Source organism: Tyto alba, unplaced genomic scaffold, assembly GCF_018691265.1.
Source record: "Tyto alba isolate M040663 unplaced genomic scaffold, T.alba_DEE_v4.0 Super-Scaffold_38, whole genome shotgun sequence".
In the NCBI taxonomy this organism is placed as follows: domain Eukaryota; kingdom Metazoa; phylum Chordata; class Aves; order Strigiformes; family Tytonidae; genus Tyto; species Tyto alba.
The window spans coordinates 785,482-806,397 of NW_024881313.1; the positions used below are offsets into that span (position 1 = coordinate 785,482).

Sequence of the window (20,916 nt, forward strand, 5' to 3'; positions counted from 1 at the left end):
TCTTCACATATAACCTCCTTTCAGTCCATATGGAATAATATGTAGCCTTTTAAAATTAAAAATATATTCATCTATGCACATAAAAGATACATATTGCATTTTAACTAACTTTCTGTATGCTGAGTTCATATTTTAGTCACTTGAGTAGTATAATAACTACTAATAAGTAGTTAGGTGATTAGTTATGTCATTTAGATCACTGGTACTACTTATTATGGAACTGAAGTTACCTTTAAAGTGACAATCCAGAAGGTTGTATGAAAAGTATCTGTTGCAAAGATGAAGACTATTATACAATGATAAAAGGGAGTACCCTAATGACTACAGGTCATGACTAATAGTATTATGCTAATTCCTAAAAACCAGATCTACAATTCTTGTTGCACTGTTTTTGTTATATCTGAGAGAAGGTTATTCTTTTGTCTTTGGATGTCTTTAAATTTCCCATTTTATCAGATTCTCTGAAGACCTATATGTGATATCTAATATTTTAGATAAAGTTCATTATTCACCATGTTCTTAATTACTTATGTCTTTACTGTCTTTTTGAAGAAAATCCTTTCAAATATACCTTTTCTTTGGCCCACTGGCAAACTAAATTTATAATGAATGAAAAGTTCTAGCTGATACTGAATTATCCAAATATAAGTATCTTAACATTTACAAGTTAGAACGTAAGCTGCCCACATATCCCTTCTCTTTTATACTTTAAGATAGCCTGAGTTAGTTGTCTTGAAAATTTTCTAAAAAAAAAAAATAAAACAACTTCTTTTGGCTTGGGCTCTCTAGGATATAGTGTAATGCTTACTGGGTGTGAACTGTCAGATATTAGGATCCTATGTAAAAAATATTAATGATACCTTTTGAAGTTATCTTTTTAACTTTAGAAGTTAACTTTTAAGTTGGAAACCAGTGGTGCATTCCCAGCTACTCCACTGAGTCATATCAGCTGAAAGGTTCTCTGAGCTTCTGTGAGGGCAGAACATGTGTATTGTTTTGACCTGAAATAAGCTATCATGGAAATATTGGGAGAAGCATGAGATGGGGTGGAAAACTTGGGAATATCCATATCTTGAAGAAACTAAATTATGGTACTGAAAACAAATTCCAGGAAAGAAGGGAAATTGAACATTAGTTTAAGGTTTCTTTGATTTATTGAAAATGACTATACATGTGGGCAGAAGGAAAGGACTGCAAAGTAATGAAGGATTGAAAATGAAATTCTACAGAGATTTTTTTTTTCACTCGGTGTTTATGATGGTAATAGTGATGGAAGAACTGCAAAAGATTTAGATTAATGGGGTATTAGTTTAGAGTTCCTGCCCAGTTTACATAATACCAAGTTCCAAATGCATTGCAAAATATTATCTACATTATTTGTGTCTGCAAAATTTGTGTTGGATATTTCCCTAGGAGAGGCTATTTGATAATAGAACTTGTGATTCTTTTTCTGGAAACTAAACCTGCAGCTGAGTTTAAAGGACTGGGAATAAGAATGTGCATAAGGAAAGGCTATGCAGGGGAAGATGTAGCATGTCTTTCTCTATAGCCAAATCACAAAATATAGTAATATGTGGTTGCCAAATGGTTGAGCTGTTTGTTAGGGGACCTGAAGGACAAGGATCTTGACCTCCTCCAGACACATTAAGGAGACTTGTTGTTATCCTGCATATAAAAAACCGCCCTGCTCTATCACATCTATTTACTCTGTTTTCTTTTGCTTCCTTTGTGCACGTTCAGTCTTTGTACTTCTCTTAATCCTGATATTAGGGGCACTACTTACAGCTGTTTGTATTCTTTACTTAGCAGTGATCTGATGGATATTTCAGGTGGATTGGGCACAAAAAAAAATGTGTGGGAAACTTTTGTATCAGAAAATGCTATTTCATTGAAAGCCAAAGTTTCCTCCAGAAAGTGCTAATTTTTAGTAAAGAATTGTGGCAAAAAAATCTTTAAGGTAAGGTGAAAACTTTGGCATTTTTTAAAGAAGTCTGGTTTCTTTTAGGAATGACTTCTCATTTTAAAATTTGTTTTCAAATTTGTAGTGAAACATGGTCTTTAAAGTAAAAACTGGGGGAAAAAACCCCAATATTTATTCACATTCCAACTCAAAACAAATAAAATATGACAGTTGTTCATGGAATGGACAGTTTGAGGCTGAACCTGCAGGAATAATCTTTTTGTCTGGATGTTTCTGTTGTCTTCCCTTGGTTTTGGGTACAGGCAAGAAAGGTGGTGTAGTGCTGAAGCTCGTATCACCAGTGGTTTCTGAAGGAAAACCACTCGAGTAGGCTGTGCCACAGAGAGCAGAACCTCATTTTGCACACACAGCTTTGTACCACGTAGGCTGTCTGTGCTCAGAGCATAATGCTGTATTGCTAAAAAGATTACCTAGTGGTAGTGCAAAATGTCTAGTCCCACCTGGAGACACAAAAGTGCATCCACATGTAAAAAGTACAGTTTGATTACCACTGGGGGACTTCTCAAAAACTGTTCCAATGGCAATGACACAGGAAGGGGCAAAGGTTTGTGGCAAGCTTTTCTTCACACTTGCTTGCTCGTGCTTACCTTGGATGCATTGCCAGTGCTTCTGGCCAAGAGATTATCTTGCCTGTGTTTTAATTTGCCTGAAAATTGAAGAAACTAATGATTACTTCAACCTTGGTTAAAATGTTGAGCCAATCAAGCTTCTAAGTTGTATCATTCCTGTGCGTCCTACAAATAAAATTAAGGTAAAAACATTGACATGAATTTCCCAAATGTCTGGAACATTCATCTCTCATTTAGTATCTGAATGGGCTGGACAGACTCTTCCTCTTTAGAAAAACAGTAGACTATAACATTGCTAACTTGTAACACTGGAATTAGTAAATACATTACTAATCTCCTATTTTAAGAAATTCTAGCATGCTACTCATAAAATGTTACTTTAGACCTGTACTGCCCTACATTTTGGGGAGACTGCTACATCTCTTAAGTAAGGCCATACATCTACTCAGTTTTTGGCAAAGATGTCTATGTGAACTTCAGGTAATAATACAGAGCAGCAAGCACAGGCTGTGAACAAAGCCTGTCAGTGATGTGGGTGGGTTTTTATTCTATCTTTACTGGTCAAAGTGGCACTCCAAACCTGTCTGGTAGGAAGTCTGTGAAAAGGCTGACATTTAACCTTCGTTGTGTGTTGATCAGCAGTGTTGCATCTGCATAGGGAAAGCTATGGAGGTGTTTCTGTAGAACCTTATCATACAGAACATCAAAACAGTCATAAGTAATCTCACCTTGATCCAGTGTTCAGTAACACTGCAGTAACACTGAATAATAAAAAGAACCTATGTCTTGCTCTAGTCATTTTCTAAGTGTGCTGTTGTCACACATAGCACCACTTATTTACAAAGTAAGTTCTGCTTTATGAGTCTTAGTGCACCTTTCTTTACCTTCAGTTTGGCTCTCGGTTCTCATGTTTTCCTTCTGTCATGATTTCTGCCCTTGATATCACCTTCCTTACAATAAGAATTTAGGAACATGTGCTCTTCAAGAACCCTTCCCACTGGGCTTCTACACTTCTCCATCCCTCTGCTAATGGACTAGGTGGGAAGTAGTTAACACTGATAGTCCCAAATGTTGTCCAAAGATTTTTTGGTTAAGATGAGTCACAAAAATGGTTACCATTGCTTCAGGTTTTCTGCTGCTGATTCTACACTACAACTATGTGCATGCTAAATGGAAAGAGAAGCTAAATTTTGCAACCATAAACATTAGAGAATTTCTTTCAAGCAAAGACTCAAATTTCTTGATACTTATCACATGCTCCATCATTAAGGGACATGTCTGACACTATTGCAAAAACAGAGAGCAGCTGTGCTCCTGAGCATACTCATTTTCTGTGCCACTGTAGCCAGGACTGTGGTAGATTTTAAACTCCATTCCAGAGGCTCTGAGTCCCAGCCAAGGTCCTGCAGAGCTGGCTGAATTTTTCCTTTTAAAGCATGTTCTCGTCCCCAGATGACTTTGTGCAGCACTGTCTGGCAGTGGCAGGTGGGTGAGTGCCCAGTCATGCCACGGGGAAGGATCACAGAATAGAAATGTTTCATCCTTCGTGGCATGGTATCCTAGAAGAGCATGGGAGAGCAGTGGTGTTGCTCTAAGTAATGTGAACCTGCAAGGCTCTCCTCCATAGCACTGTGATACACTCGATGAGCTGGATCCCCAAGCATAGGTGATATTTCTTAGTCCATTTTGCATTTTCATCTGTGAGTTGTAGGATGTTTAATCAGCTTCAGATTCTTTGCTATTGCCAGGCAAATGCTCACCTTGGCATTTCCATGTGATTCTGTACAATCACAGGTGCAACCTGGAGACTTCTTAGTAAGGTTTTTATTAGTAGGAGTGACTTATTCCCTTCGTGGTCTGTAAAAGCTTTACATGAGGAAATTTAAGTATTTCCAGCATCTTAAATAAAATGTCTTTCTGGTTCTTTCCTATTCAGAGGGGGTAAGATTGGCCTGTTCAACACTACCTTATTGTCATTCTGACCTGTTATATTTATTTTTGCAATGTTTTTGTAATAATTTCATGAGAATGTAGCAATTGCCAAACCAATGGCAATCATAAAATACTTGATGAATCTGTGCTGGTGAGCTATAGAAAACAGAGCTGCCTGCCTTTTGCTTTTCTGTTGCCCATATCCTTAGCTGCTCCATTCAAAGAGTGATTTGGTATGCTCTTACATTGAGGTAAATGTAGAAATTACTCCAAAAATGGCAATTACTCTAGGGCAAAAACTAGCATGAGATTGGAGTGAAACGTAATCCAGTCCCTTTGGTTTACTAGTAGGTAATATTTTCCTTTCCATGATTCTTAGTGAAATGTTTCACAGAGGAGCTGAAAGTTGGCAAAAATTACTGTCTTTGAAAATTTGGCTCCAGCTGATTTTATACCTAGAAGCAGAACTGTGGATGGTCTGCTACAACTGGTTAATTAAATCCTGTGCTGTTAGTCCTCAATTAGACGCATTAAATTGCAAACCTTGTTAGCAGATTTTCTGGCCAAATATGGAGAGATTCAGTATATCATTCTGAACTACTTTATATTTGGGCTCTTAAAGAATGTATACAGCTTGTCTAATGAAGTATCTGTATGTACGAGAGGGAAAAAAAGAAACAGATTTCAGGTCTCTCCCTCTGATGATCTGTCTGTATCTCTGTTCAATGAGTGGGGTAAAACTCCCCTTACGTTTTTTTTAAATGTTTCTTGGACTCTTACCAGGAGGTTTTTACAGTCTGTTGCCTGCCTCTCAGATTAGAACACTGGCATATTTTAACAGTTTCCTAGGATCCAAATAGTCTTTAATTAACAGGGAATTGATGTTTTGGAGTGCAACTAAAACATGGGAGACTTTGGAAGCAGAGAACGTGCTTGGATCCTTCCAGCTTTTAGCTGGCTGTGGCAAGAGGCAAACAAACAAGTAAAATAGGGTTTGCTGCAAACAGGTAGTAACTTATTGGTATGCAAGGGAATTTCTTCATTTGCATTATGTTCCCACAGAGCTGGTGGTTGGTGGCGTTAGCTGGGAGGAGCTTTCTGCTGCACAGGGTCTGAATCAGCTCCACCCCTTGCAAGAGCAGAAAGTGTTCATCGGTACTTTCCCATAGAGAATTTCAGTAGCTGCTGAAATAGCTCCTAGTCTAGATTTCTATTAATCAACTCTTGAGGAAGCAAGGTATGTTGTGTTAGGTTGACTGTGAAGATGTAAACTCCATGAGTGAGTTGATTTAATTAAAAAATCAAAAGTCTGCAAATGACATGACTTCTGCTGAGCCAAACAGCTAGTTTTTCTTTTTCTTCTGGAGCAGTTTGCCTTCGGAGGGTTGAGCAATATGGTTGGGATGAAACACTGAAATTATGGCAGAATGAGACTAATTGGAGTTCTAAACGGAAGTCAGACATACACAGAACTATTATTCCAGATAGTCCACAGAGATAAAATGTTTTATTAGCTAATTTTAAATAATGATAGATTGATACCTGAAGCAGTTACTGGCAAAGAATTATAACCAACAGTCACTGAGTCAGCTATGCTTTTTTTTTCCAGTAATGCAGTAATTTGTAGACAAATAAAACTGTATTTGTTTAATCCAATATTGGCTTTTTATTGTTGCTTTTTTCTGGTTTTTTTTTGTTTGTTTGTTTGTTTTTTGTTTTTTGTTTTTTGTGTTTGGTTTTTTTTTTTGTGTGTGTGTGTGTGTGTCTTTTCCTTCTAATTATAGTACTTGCTGAATGCCTTCTGTCTCTTTCTACACCTAGGTGGTACATGCCAGAGCCCTGCTCTTCCAGCCCTAGTGCGTCCTCCTGCCCCACCCTTGCAGCCGTCGCTGGATATTAAACCATTTCTTCCGTTTCCTCTGGACACTGCTGCAGCAGTCAATCTCTTCCCTAACTTCAATGCAGTAAGTACACTCATAAGAGTTACTAGCCACCTCAGTGAGCCACAGCTTCCATGGAAGACTCAAGAGGGCACAAAGTAGATTTTTATGTACTCAATTAAACCTGGAATATCCTCTCCCTTACTGAGGGCCAAATAGCAATTTCAGACACACTGGTAGGCCATAAATTAAAGCCTAGCCGAGTGTTAGCCAGAATTAATGTAGAAGGAAAAAATGATATGATCCCAAGTGATATGCAATGAAGTTGCAGGCCATACTCAGTCCCAGGGTTTGTGAGTTTCCCACTCTAATTTAAGACGTGCAAAGTTTTACTAACTTACAGTTTGCTGCAACTTTCAGAGTGAAACTCTCAGAGTGATGGCGTTCTACATCCCATCTCCAACAGGCTTCCCAATAAATACTTAAAATTTACAAATTGTAGGGGCTGCAAAAGATGAAACAATAAAACTGTCAGGGCAATTAAAGTAAGAATGAGAACAACATTAGCTGGTATATGAGCTATTCACTGGCAAACAATCCAGTGTTTTTTTTTCCAGGTTAGGCTATTTTATTTCTCATGCCTTTGGGTAAAATAAGGTTAGATTTCTCTTAATTTTTTTTTTTTTTTTTTTTTACTTAGTCATACTATCTATGACTGAAAATTTTACTTCTTAGATGTTTTCATTATTTTACTGACATATGTCATGAATGATTCAATTTTCCTGTTTCTGGCTGAGATATTTAATGCTCTAAGAGAAAAAAAAGTCTAAATTGGCTTTATGTTAATTTTGACTTTATAAAATTATGCTCCTTCTTAATTTCAGTGTGCTCTGGGAAGTTCTTTCCCTTATTTACATATACTCAATAGAGAAAAAAAAATTAAGAATGTGTATGCTTACCTACTTTGAGAGACACAGAGAGGGGTGGAAAGTGCCATGCCAAAACAATTCTAATTACATGCAAAAATCTTAATTACAATAATTAAGAGTAGTAAAAGAACATGCCCATTCTAGAAGCAATTTGTAGTAATCAGTAGCAAATTTCCATAATTAAATGTTCATTTATTTACCTTTTATGAATGTTCATTTTGCTTTACATTAATTAAAATGAACTAATTGTAAAATATATTTATTTATGCATTTTTAAATTCAAGCAATTCACAGCATTAATAGACAACAGAGAAGATATAAGCTACAAGTCTTAAAATGCTCAGAAAAAATATGTCAAAGAATTACTATTACAAAGAAACTTTTTACTACAAAGAAACCTTTTCAAATTTTAAAATGTATATAGGTATGCAGCAAAGTTTTAAAAAGTGCTGGTTTTAACCAAGTTACTGATACTTCATAATTAAATGGATAAATGATTAGACTTGTTTAGTATGCTTTAGGATTTTTTTCTTGCCAGTTCTGCTTTGTGATCATTGTTTCTATTTAGTGCAACAGACCAGATGAATTTTTAGAAATTGTCTATTAGAATTTCTGTTTTTTAAAGATTTTCCATTACGTCAGAGTCTTAAAATTCAAATCTCTGCATAATTTGAATGCAATTTTAATAAATAATGGTTAATCTTGTCTTGTTCCATAAATTTGCAGTTTCTTTTTTCTTATAAAAACTGATTTTATAGTATAATTATCTTGAGAGAGATAGGTGGGGGAAGATGTAGTCATATTAATTTGGAAGTAAGAAAGCAAAAATAGACTCCTATCAAAAGCCTGTTATTCCCAAACATCATTTTAGTGGCATATTGTTTGATATAAGCACTGTAGTTGGACTTTACAGACTCCTCATCTCTTCAGTTTTTCAGTAAACTGAGCCTAGGTCTCAAGACTGAGATGAGCAGCCCTTTTTAACAGTGCTCTGAAGCTTGTTCCCGTGCAAAGTGCTGCTTCCTGTGGCGTGTGGCCATCTGCTAAATCCACCAATGCTGTATATGTTAGTCTTGAGTGTGAGAATGCTGTCATCAGAGCTGCTGTCAACTGCCTTGCTGCTCCATCATCTTTGCCTTTAAACATGACCTTTGCCTTTTCATCATGTGTACTGACATGCAGCATCATCCTCAGTGTTCCCATTTTCATTCTGAACAGTACATTATTGAATGCTGCTATGTTTAGTTCATATGCCAGGGCTGGTTAAAGGCATCCTCCAGACATGTAGGCTAGCTGAGAAGTTCTGCATATTTCCGGAAATTCTTTCCAAGCTGACAAATCTTTTGGGGTCACATCAACTGCTGATGATCACTATCAGCCTAAGGAGAAGGTAACCCACAAGTCATATTAGACTTTAAACAGGATGTATGACATGGGCTTTAAGTATGTGAAGGTGAGACAGAAAACAAGTGTTTAAACAAAAAATGATCTTTTGTAAATATGCATGCTCATGAGCAATTGGAGCTGCTGATAATGCTTTATATTCATTGACTTCATTAACAATCCTACACAGTGTCAGCAGAGAAGCATTTACGTTCTGTGGCTAAACCAAGGTCAAGAGGTGGTCAGTAAAAGACCCAGAACTTCAAACACCTGAACTGAATGTTCTTTCTCTTGTTGTCAATAAATTAGCTTTACTCTTTATTGAGACATCAAGGTCATAGACTGTGTATTAGAAAATGGATTTCTAAAGACCTCTTCACCCTAACACAATTCCACATAAACTAGTGAGTTTGTCAGCATGTCCAGTCTTCTTCCCAAGAAGCTAGAAGTAAGTCCAGAGTTTTGGTCATTTACTGGCCACTTTTCAGCAACCTTTACTTGAGAAGAGCACAATCAAGGGAAACCTTGAGTAAAAATTCAGTCATGTTCAGGGAAGAGAAGTGGTCTCTGGTTATGGCAATCCTAACTCAACTTCATAGTATGGCTGTGATAGACATAGGCATCTGTTCTAATCAGCCTAAGTGTCTTCGCAAAAGATAAGGGAGAAAAATAAGCAATTTCTCCCATTTTTTAAGTGGAGAAAAATACACAAAGGTAGGCTGCAATGTGCAGACACCCTATATGTCTACTTGGCATGAGGTGAAGTAAACTTGCAAGTTCCCATTCATGTCTGCTGACTATGGCGGACCGGCTCAGATGCATCTATATTTGGTTGGATGAACCCCACATTATGGACAGCTCATAAGCTATTCACAGCTGATATATTAAATTCGACTCAAAAATCAGATGACATAAGTGCTGACATTGTATTGTATGTTTACAGAGGAATGGTACAATTTATCAAGCTGTTATGCTTCTAATTTTACCTAAAGACAGTCTTAAGGGAATTTGAGAATTCAGAAGAACTGGATAGAAATATTAGGAGAGGTGAAAGCAAAAGGAATTTACCAGTGGAGAATCTCGGGCACATACACAACTAACAAAACCAAATACTGATCTAAAGTACCACAAATATTAATATGAAGTCTTATATTTTATACTATTTTTTCACTCTATTTAAGTGTATTGCAAACATAAGATTACTTTCTTTGTTACTGATGATTTTGACCTAAAGCTAGCTCAGTTTTTGCTGGCCACCTCTGAGGTAAACAGTCAGCACTGATTTCTACGAAGGCAAAAGCTTTCATTGGAGCAGAGAATGGAAGAGATAACATGGAGTGTGCAAACCTTTATCAGTAATATCTCTGGACACTGAGGAGAGGGAAACATAAAAAGTGAGTAACCTGAGAAATGCAAGGAAGAGAACGTGTGAAGCTTTGAACCACTCAGTTTCAGGAGCAAATTTTCTATTTATAAAAGAAAGCATAAAGCAAACATACCAATTAACAATCTGGTTATCTGAACATTTGTAGGTTCTATGTCCTTATTTGTGAAGCAAATGGGTACCCTCAAGTCGAATGTAAAAAGAAATGTGAACACAGCTGTTTAAACTGAAAACACCCCACTGGTGCAGACCCTGAAGAATCACAAGTTCATTGCAAGTTTATCTGATATAAAAAGATGAATCAAGTGTATGGGATTTAAATGGCTAAATTTTATGAATGAAAGAAGCTATGACTATAAACAATGCCTTTGTAGCTTTTTAAAATATGATTTTAAGATTGTGAGAGGAATAGAAGAACAATTAAATTGTCTATTTTGAAAAATGCTTGAGATCATTTAGCAAACATTTGGTATAATTCTCTGTTTTCATCTGCGGAGTGAGAAGCTTTAAGTCTGTGTGCTTCTAAGAACTAGTTCTTAGAGACACAAAGTTTTAGCAGTTGTATTGAATATGCACTTGTCTGTGGGTATATGTGAATGTGCATATGTGGTGTTTCTGTTCATGAGCCAATGGTTGATTGCAAAAAAATTTCACACAGCATCCAAGTTGGGAAGTTAATTAACTTGTAGGAAAATATTGATACGAGTCCCTGGAATAAGAGGAAATGCTTCATTTTGCTAGACATCAGCGTCAACCCTAAGTGACCCTCCCGCATAAAAAAAATTCAGTTAGGTCTTTTTTATAGTCTCCAAAGCCCATCATCCTCAAAGCACAGATGCATTAGAAACCAGGTTTTGCTTATTTCTGGAGCTCTCAGAATTATATATTTCAGCCTCCTGAGAGACAGAATTTAAAGTTTACAAATGCTGTACATTTGCCATTACTAGGTGGAAAATCAGACAATGCATTGCATTCCTTGTTTGTTTATTCTTTTAAGGATATGCTATCCATTTTCCTGAAAAAAAAAAAATCTGAAAAACATTATATCACACTCTGTAGACTGTAATATGAGCATAATCTGTAGTGGAAGAGGTCAACAATGTAGAAGATCCAAGTGAATGCTTGTAAACAGAAGTAGGGATCTTGCTTGAAAAGCTCCATCCTAACTCCAAATTAAAGCCTGATCTCCCTTTATTGCCAGTGGAAAATTTCCCAAAGAAGCATCCCTTGGAAAGAAACATGATTACAGTTTTGACTAGAAACATATGACTTGGAAGAGCAGTGGCAATGTCAGTACCATACTAAACATGGATGGAAAATGAACTGTTACTCTATACACATCACTTTCTCATGATCCATCTGTAGTAATCCTTGTTCAGCACCCTTACTTCTCCTGTTGCTTTTTCTGTGCCAATAGTCCCAGGTGCAATATTAAGGGCTTTATGTTTCACCTTCACCTGGTAGAGATTTGCCATATGGGAAAGCAGGAGGAGGTAACAGCAGCCATGGCCCATAGGTTAGGGCTCCGACAGCAGCTTGGGTTAGGGTGCCAAGGTGGTGCCCCTTGCTTCCTGAAAACCAGCCTGTGCGACACCGTAGCAGCTTCCAGGGCAGCACTACGGCTACACTCTCTGTTTGTAGAGATGAAGCTTGTGTCTTTAGGTATCGGTAGTGGACAATTATGGCTGTCTTGTTTCAGTGGGAGCTGCTTTTCTTCCTGCTCTGGTCCTGCTGTCGGGCTCTGCCTGACCTGCTGATAACCACCGAGTTAGCTCATACAGACCATAACTTCATGGTTGTTTGGGAAATGTAGTCTTGTCCTATTGTGGCCAGACAACTGATAGAAACGGACAATGTTAGGAAACCTGCTTGCCGACAAGTATTTCTGGGAAGGGGTATGCCAGGAAATGTGCAGAAAACCTGTCAAAAATCTGCCAGAAGACATTTTAAAAATCTTTTCCTTAGGCTCTTGTCCTGGATAGTGTTTTATCTAGAAGAGATATGTGCAGCAGAAATGATGTGCCAGTTTTCTGGATGTTATGAATAAGATGTAGCTTTTGATAGTAAAAAGTGGAGGAGGAATCTGAAATGCATGTTGGTTTTCCTAAACATTAGCAGCCTGAAATTTAAAAAATAAACCCAGGGTTTTTTGTATGTCTCTACATAATAGTTTTGCTTTATTTTTTCTGGCTTAATTGAGTAGAGGAGCATAACGAGACTATTTTTCTTCATCATATAAAATATTTTAAAGTTCACTAGTGATGACATGCTGTCAGAATGCTTTGTTTCCCAAAGAGGATAGTCAGGGGATGACACAATGGCCTGTTTCCTGTGAATCAAAATGGAATACTGCCTATATAGAAGAACTTGGCAGTAAAAATATAGTCTGTGCTGATTTTTAATGTTATTTCCATGAGGAGGACCTTTATCAGGTTGAGAACTGTACTGAAACAAATTGTTAATTTGTCAGACAAAAAGAGGGGATTATTGCTTCTAAATATATTCTTTGCATGGCTGCTCATTTACAGGTGTCCAGAAACAGGGGGTTTATCTTGCTCTTTTGCTTTCCATAGCATTGCAATTGAGCTGTAAGATAGCTGTACTCTTCTTTATTGTCTGTAGCTTCATTGCTGTTTAGCTGATTATTTTTCAGAATAGGGAAGATTGCAAAAATTATTTTGGGGTTCAGGAATTCTTTATTATAATAATATTTCCATCACTGGCCAGGACATTTAATTAAGAATTTTGCAGGGGAAAAAAGAAGGATTAGGGAATGAGCAAACACAAGAATATCCTGGCAATTCAAATGTTTTTATTTGGTGCTTGCAAAACAGGAATGAATCAACATCAGTATGAAATATTCAATTATTTGAATTGGCCACATTTGTTTGCTGTATGTTTAAATCCTTAATCTACACCCTGGGCTCTGTTTGAAATAACAGTAAATCTCTGATTCTCTGATACAGAGGAGATGTTCACAACTCAGGAGACATGGTGAAATTAACCTCTTAATCTTTTTCCAGTTTTGATCCAGTTTCAGGTAGATCCATATCTCCAGGAATACTCGGTCTGCCTTATGTATCTGTCTGCTCTTAGGTATCGTCTGTGCTCTGTGTCAAAGTCATATTCTGACTTTGCATAAATGAGTGCTTCTGCAACCCCCAGGAAACCTTCCCATGGTTGCCTGGGATTGCATGGATGCTATTTTCCTTTGCACTGCAGAGCTGTAGGGGGGCAGTGTTGCAGCTCCCTAGCAGTTGTCTCCAGAATGATTGCTGTTCCTTTCTTTGGACTTGATGCGTTGTTAAGAAGCATCCTACTAAATCTAGCCTTAATCCCTTTGCAACTTCCTCTAAAAATGTTTGGCCTCTGCTTGCGATTTATAGCTGGGACTCCTGCAAGTTTCAACCCAGGTATCAACAAAAGTCTTCTTGTTATCTTTCTCTTAGCATTACCTTACATTTTAGCAGAACTCCTGGCCCTGTTTTTGGAACTGCTTTCATTGGCCCTTTTGAACCTCATGAAGTTCAACAAGGTCAGGTGCAAGGTCCTGCACCTGGGTTGGGGTAATCCCCAGTATCAGTACAGACCAGGTAATGAATGGATTTGGATCAGTCCTGTAGAGAAGGACTTGAGGGTACTGGGGGATGAAAAATTGGACATGAGCCGGCAATGTGCACTTGAAGCCCTGAAAGCCAGTCATGCCCTGGGCTCCATAAAGAGCAGCATGGCCAACAGATTGAGGAAGGTGATTCTCCCTCTCTACTACACTCTCATGAGACTTCACTTGGAGTACGGCATCCAGTTCCGGGGTCCCCAATAAAAGAAAGACATAGACATGTTAGAGTGGGTCTAGAGGAGGGCCATGGAAATTATCAGAGGGGTGGAACACCTCTCCTCTGAAGAAAGGCTGAGAGAGTTGGGGTTGTTCATCCTGGAGAGGTGACGGCTCTGGGAGGACCTTACTGTGGCCATTCAATACTTAAAGGGGACTCATAAGAAAGATGGAGAGATACTTTTTTTTTTTTTTCACCAGGGCCTGTAGTGACAGGACAAGAGACAATGTTCTTTAAATGAAAGAGAGTAGGTTTAGATTGAAAGAAAGAAATGTTTTACTATGGGTGTGGTGAAACACTGGGATAGATTGTCCATAAAAGTTGTGGATGCCCCTTTATATTGAAGGTCTTCAAGGTCAGGTTGGATGGAGCTTTGAACAACCTGATTTAGAGGAAGATGTCCCTGCCCATGGCAGGATGTTTGGACTTGATCTTTAAAGATATCTTCCAACCCAACCAATTCTCTGATTCCTCAGGATTTATTTGAACAGTGTTAGGATTATGTTCCAATTAGGGAATTAGTAGTCTCCTATGCTTATGATGAGCAGCTGCCACCTCTTGCCACATAGAATACAGAGAGCTTAGAGGAGTTTGTTCATGGGTACAAATGCATATATACCATTAAAAAAAATGATTAAAAAGTTTTATTTTTATTTAAATTAAATTTTTATCAAGGGTGCTCCATCCTTCTGTGATTGCTTTCAGTAGAAATTCAGGTTTCTAGGATGCGCGTTCTCCTGAGGAAGCAAATGTTAAACTTATCTTAAAATAGCCTAATTTTGTGTCATTTCAACTTGCTGAACATTATAATACCTATCTTTGAATTCATCTCTGTAACTGTAATGTGGATATAAATTATCTGACCATACTTATTTCCTGGTTGCTGTCCAGTTTTTGGACTGCAATGTGTGCTTTTGGTAAATTGGTTTTGATTTATCCAGATGATTTATTTCCAGTATGTATACAATAGCATCACCTATGTTTGGTCTTCTCCAGCTACCATCTTTGTTGGCATTCAGCTCTGTGGCCTCATTCAAGGTCCTTACGGATGTCTCAATGCTGGTGGTCATTTGGCAGTTGCCACCTGCAGATTGTACTTACTTTGTGGGTGCAGGTAGGATGTTGTTCTTCACACAGGCTGAGCTTGTAGCATGTGCATTTCCACCATATGTTTGATAGCTCACAGTTTCTTCAATATATTGCTCTCCAGTCACTCAGCACCTAAAGAACGGATGTTTGTGCTGCTCCTTTTTGCCATGTCAGAATGCATGGACTTTTAACTAGTCTCCACCGACTCTCATGTCCATAACTAACTGAAAAGGTCTGAGGCAGAAGCACCCCATTCGTACAAGCTCATGACTACACTATTAGATAAATGCCCATACAGTGGCTTATAGTGTATAGACCTGAAGGCATTTTCATGAGCAGTGTGGTAGGCTGGAAATGATCACTAGACAAAGGGCTCCACATACCTAAAAATGACACACAGCAAGCTTTGTTTTCTCTGATTTTTTTTTTTATTTACTTAAGTGGTTTCTTGTTATTGTTAAAACAATTAATAGGATCTAAATATCTCACATGCTTGTTTGTTTAACTGATGATTAGTAATAGCATAAGAGTAGACTTTCTGAGTTATCTCATCCTGCCTTACACATTTGCTGGAGGAGCACTGCACAGTGTGCTGACAGATAACTTGCTATTGGAAAGTCGTAGTATCCAAGGCAAAGGCAATAGCACAGACTTTATGGGGACCGAGGGTCCCTCAGGCTTTTGCTTTGCATGCAAAACATTCTCGTAAAGGAAATTAAATGAAGTACTCTTCAGTTTTGTCAACTCTTGACGAGTGAAATTACTTAAAACTAAATTTTGTAAAGCATTTTAAATAATGTTTTAATCGGTTGATGTTTACACCCTTTGTCTTAATAGCACTCAGATTAAAAAGATCAATGATTATTTTATTTTGCAAAGACTATAAAACTTTAATGGGTTGCATAGTAAGTATAACTCATAAAATCTACGGTTTAAATATGGATGGTCATTAACCTGTTTTTAAATAGCTGCAATTAAAGTGAGAAGGAACTACTTAAAGTAATGATTTGAGTACTGTAGTCTGAGGAGGAAAAAGAATGATAGAAATCTAAAATCAGTATTATTTCTGTTGATGAGACAGACATTTAGAAAGATATAAAATAACACATGAATCTTTCCTAGCCTTAGGCTTGTTTGTGTTTCTAACCTAGCTGAATAACTATTTGCTGATTTTTTTTGTACAACCTTCAGTTTTTTCTTCTTGGGAATTTCAAAGATATCTGTTGACAAAAGCATGAGTTTTCATGACAGGTAATTTTACACATAGTAAATACATTCCTAAGCACAATTACCTCATTAATTGCTTATTCATAGTATGCAGTAACAGTGCTGTTGTTATTCAAGAACTTGTCCTAAAACACACTCACTTTTATCCTTTATGGTTATGAAGAGATTTGGGGCTCTTTCTTTCCAGCTCTAGTCACAATAGTTTGGGCTGGTAAACGGCATATACTGAAGATTATCTGAAGTCATTATATGATGCACTCTCTGATGGAATATTTTGGTAATGTCCATGTTCTCTCTAATTTATTTTATCCTAACATTTTTTTGATAAGGGAAGAAAACCTCCAAAGGTAATATGTTGGACTTGTACAGTAGAATTGGATATAGAACTCCAGATTCTCATGCAACTACTGTTTTTCCTGGCATCTTTCCTTTGGCTCTAATGAATGCTTAAACTAATAATGTGTAAATATCCATGCAAATTAAATTAGTAATCAAAATATTTCATAAAAATAGTACAAAAGTTTGTATCTCTCAAGAAATCAGTGTTTTTTCTTTTAAATATATTGATTTATATAAAATAGATTAGTATCGAAGTCTTACTATTTAAAAGAATACAAATCAATGGTTTTCTGTCAAACATTATATTTTGTCCAGAATTAAATGCTTTGTGAAGTCATGAGTAAAAGGTTTTAGATGACATATTGCACTTACATATTTTTTTTATCAGAAAGAATAAAAAAAAATAAATAAATTGTATAGTTTCCTTACACAGCAAAAAATGTTTAGAATGAATTGTAAAAGCTGTCTTAACAGCTCACAGCAGAAGGCTGAATAGTCTATAACTGAATGAAAATTAGAGAGAAAAAATAAAAAGATATATAGGAAAGAGACATTCATAGTTACAGTTAGACATGGTGTAAATCCTGCTGGAAAGCTGACCAGCAGAAGTTTCTTTCAGTAGTTTGCTGTTGTGAAGTTGCTAGGATGTTTAAATGGCAGAGAGAGTGATTCTAAGGAACGGAGGCCATGACAAGAGTTCCTGCAGTTGAACCAAAAAACCCTGTGAAGGGAATATTTAAAGAAAATTTTAGGGGACTGATATTATTTTAAGTTATTCCTGGGACATTTGTCAAGAAGCCAGTAAAGGTGTAAACCTGCAGCCTTTACTTCCCTTTGTTTCTGTGCAGTTTTCACTAGGTTTGTCTGTAGTCCATCACATCTATGCTTTGTTAAAAACCCAGGGAACTATGTCTACCTTACAAAGATATCAATTTGGGATCCTGAAAATCATATAGGCCAAGTATAGTTTTTTTTTTTGTTCTTGAGCTAATCAGCTCTCCACTGTCACAAAAGTCAAGTAGCTGATCTGATGTACCTATGCATCTTTAGTTTCAACAGATAGGGCAGACATGGTACCTGAGGGTGGTGCAATCGGATTCTAACAAGGTAACAAAAGCCAGGACCAGGCCTTTCGCTGACAACTTAGGGAAGAGCAGAAGAGTAGAGAACACCTATAGCAACGCTTGCCAGACAATGCCTCCAGTGAGGTATATTTTAGGCAGTTCTTGAGCCAAATGTGTTGTCTTGGCATGTGATAGCCCTCCATGAGGTAACATGCTGTACTGGATGGAATCAGCAGGAGAGTTTGTTTATTTTAACTACTAATGAGGTAATTTGAGTTCCCTCATTCCCTTCTCCAGATGGTGCCTAATATACCCAGGCAGGGAGATATGTAGGAAAATTTCCTTGGGCAACCTAAGTAGCAGAAAGACATGGGAGCATATGAACGATGTCTTGCTATAAACAGTAGAAGTCTAAGGATGATTTTTAAGGTGCTATGCTTGTGGAGCTGGAAATGGATGAAGAAGTGTCTATCACCTTTACTCATATTTTGTGTTTGAAATGTACTGATTTGCTAATGGATTCAACCCATTACTTTACTGGTGTTGTTAGAACTCAGATGACAAAGATAAATCACAGGGGTGATGCGAGAGTTAATTATAGAAGTGCCCTCCCAAATGGCACTATCACCTCTGCAAGCAGCAAAAAGCTATTGGTGTTAGGAAGTAATGAGTAGTGTCTGGGAGAGGAGTGGCAGTGTGGAGACAACCAGTGAAAGGATTGGAAAATACTGGATATATGGCGTTGGGCTTGGAAGAGAGGTGAGAGGAAGAGCAGAAGGCTTTCGAGAAGAGAGACTTAGAAATATCTCAGAACAGGTATTTGAAAGATGCATTTGCTTCACACAAACACACACACACGTACAGAAACATAATGGTGGAATCATTGCAAAGCAAGTTAAAGTACCCAGTTTCCACATAAACAGTCATTACATCTTTGTTCCTTGCAGGAACATTTCCTTTCCTTTTTAGTTGAATGCTTTTCCCAGTAAATTAGTATCTCTTGGAACTTTTTAAATCAAGTTTGTTCTGTCTAAATCTATCTTATTTATTTTAATTTTACAGAAGCTATATCTGCTTGAAACCTAATTATGTTTTTCATTCTAAAATTGAAAGAAAAGAGAGAAATTACCTCAGTACTTACTGAAAATATGTCTCAAACTGAATTAAAACAAGCACAAAATTAAAAAGAGTCTGTGCTTCTGAAATCAGAGAAAATCCTTCTTTAAGAACAAACCCTCAGACACTATAAAATGTCATAGCTCCACAGCTGTTCATTCTCTGTTCCTCAGTAAGGATTCCCTGATGAAGGGGAGTTGTTCTTAAATTTCTGTGCACAAAGAGGATAGCATATATTTTTGGTCTTAAGTGCCTTTCTTTTCCACTAAGCAAAGCAATAAATAAAGGTAAAGTCTACCTCAGCAAATTCTGTGTATGCATGTCTCCTCTGTAGTGTCATTAAAAAAAAAATATCTCCATCTCTTCAAACAGGCTGAGTTTCTACAATGTGAAGAAATGTCCTTTTCAAATGACACCAAATTGCACAAAAACCATGGATCTGAAAATTAGTTTTTGTTTTATTTTATATGCTAGGACATCAACATTCAGTTGATTAGGAAAAGTTGTATTTCATTTAGAAGCATTTCCTTTAGCTGTTTCTTCACAAACCACTTCAACTTTTCTAAAAGTCCTTCAATTTCTTGTTTAGAAGCTGCTCTGATTCGGTAAGAGATTTGGCACACAAATTGTTGCTGACCCTGACAGTAAATAGTTCTCTCTGTGAGATACTAAATTTAGTGTCCCTTGAGCAACTCAGGTGAAAGTAGAGGCAAGCAAAATTCTGTAGTTAATGGCATATGTACTAATAACAGGAAATTATTAACTTTGAATGTAGACAAGTAAGAGAAGGAAGTGTTAATTTTGGTAGAATTAAAACTTTGTCGTGGTTTAGGCCTGGTTGGCAGCCAACCACAATGCAGCACCTCTCTCTCCCTTCCCCTCCGGCAATGAGAAGGGACAGAGAGCCAGGCTTGGGGTTCGAGATAGGACTGGGATGGGGAGAAATTCCCCTTTATGATCACGAGCAAAAGGCAGACTTGTTAGGGGAAGAAAAAAAAAGAACATACATTTATTACAGAGACTAACAACACATAACAGAGTAGGACAGTGAGAAGCATTGCCACATCTTGAGAACACCTTCCCCCCACCTCTCCCTTCTTCCCGGGCGCAGCTCTGCTCCCGATATCTCTACCTCCTCCCCCAGTGGCGCAGGGGCAGGGAATGGGGGGTGCAGTCAGCGCTACCACTTTCCTTATCTTTGGTGAGGGGAGTGTCCGGAACTTGTTCCTCCTGCTCCATCGTGGTCCCCCTCTCACAGGAGACAGTCCTCCACAAACTTTCTCCAACATGAGTTCCTCCCATGGGCCGCAGCGTTCCCCACACTGCTCCGTCATGGGTCACTAACTTTCTCCGACTGGATTCCCTCCCACGGCTGCAGCTCTTCCCGAGCTGCTCCGGCGTGGGACTCCCCCGCATGCTGCAATCCTCCCAGCGCTGAATTACAGCAGCGGGGCTACCTTTTCCCATGAGACCCCGGCCTTCTTCGCAAACAAAACCTTGATCAGGCAAGCAGGAGCCACAGGCCATAAATCAATGTCTGCTCCACCATAGATCTTCATGGGTGGCGGGGGGGGCCGCCCTGCCGTCTCACCACAGGATACAGGGGGGTCTCTGCTCTGGCACACCTCCCCCCTCCTTTCTTCCTCTGTTCCCCCACTGACCTTGGTGTTCATGCAGCTGCAACAACTCCTCCTCACAAGTCCAACTGCCCGTCACCACGTCCCTTCTTAAATATGTTATCACAGAGGTGCAGCTGATTGGCTCAATTTTCCAAATAGAAGTGGAGCTAACTTGGAGCTGGGGGAGCTTCAAGAAGCTTCTCACAGGGGGCTGCCCCGATAGCCCCCTCCCCTGCCACCAAAAAACCCCACCACTCACTCAACCCAGAACAAGTGACTTCTCATTTCTGTAACAGGGAGTGATAGTGCATTCGTGCGCTGCAGTCTCTGTTTTCTGCTCTGATTGGTGTTTTGAAAACTAGACTAATATTCATAGAAAACTTGGAAAATGTAATGTGCCTGAAGAGTCCTACAAGTGATAAATGTTTACAGATATCTGCCCTGTGAAAGTTTTTATGCTTCTATCATGTGTACTTTTGAGTTACAACCCACTGAACCTGTCCTGCCCCAAACTCCACAAAATGTTTATCAGTGTTGGGTTATCAGGGTTTGTCAGTGATGATTGCTT

General features: G+C 38.1%; 1 protein-coding gene across 4 annotated transcripts in view; it reads left to right on the forward strand.

Moving 5' to 3' along the window:
- Positions 1–20,916, forward strand: part of ZNF385D (zinc finger protein 385D) — a 448,489-nt gene that overhangs the window by 296,876 nt on the left and 130,697 nt on the right. For all 4 annotated transcript variants that reach the window (XM_033008523.2, XM_033008524.2, XM_042801718.1 and 1 more), the window contains one exon: positions 6,304–6,446. In XM_033008523.2, the coding sequence (XP_032864414.1) occupies positions 6,304–6,446 (143 nt within the window). The remainder of the gene's footprint in view (positions 1–6,303; positions 6,447–20,916) is intronic.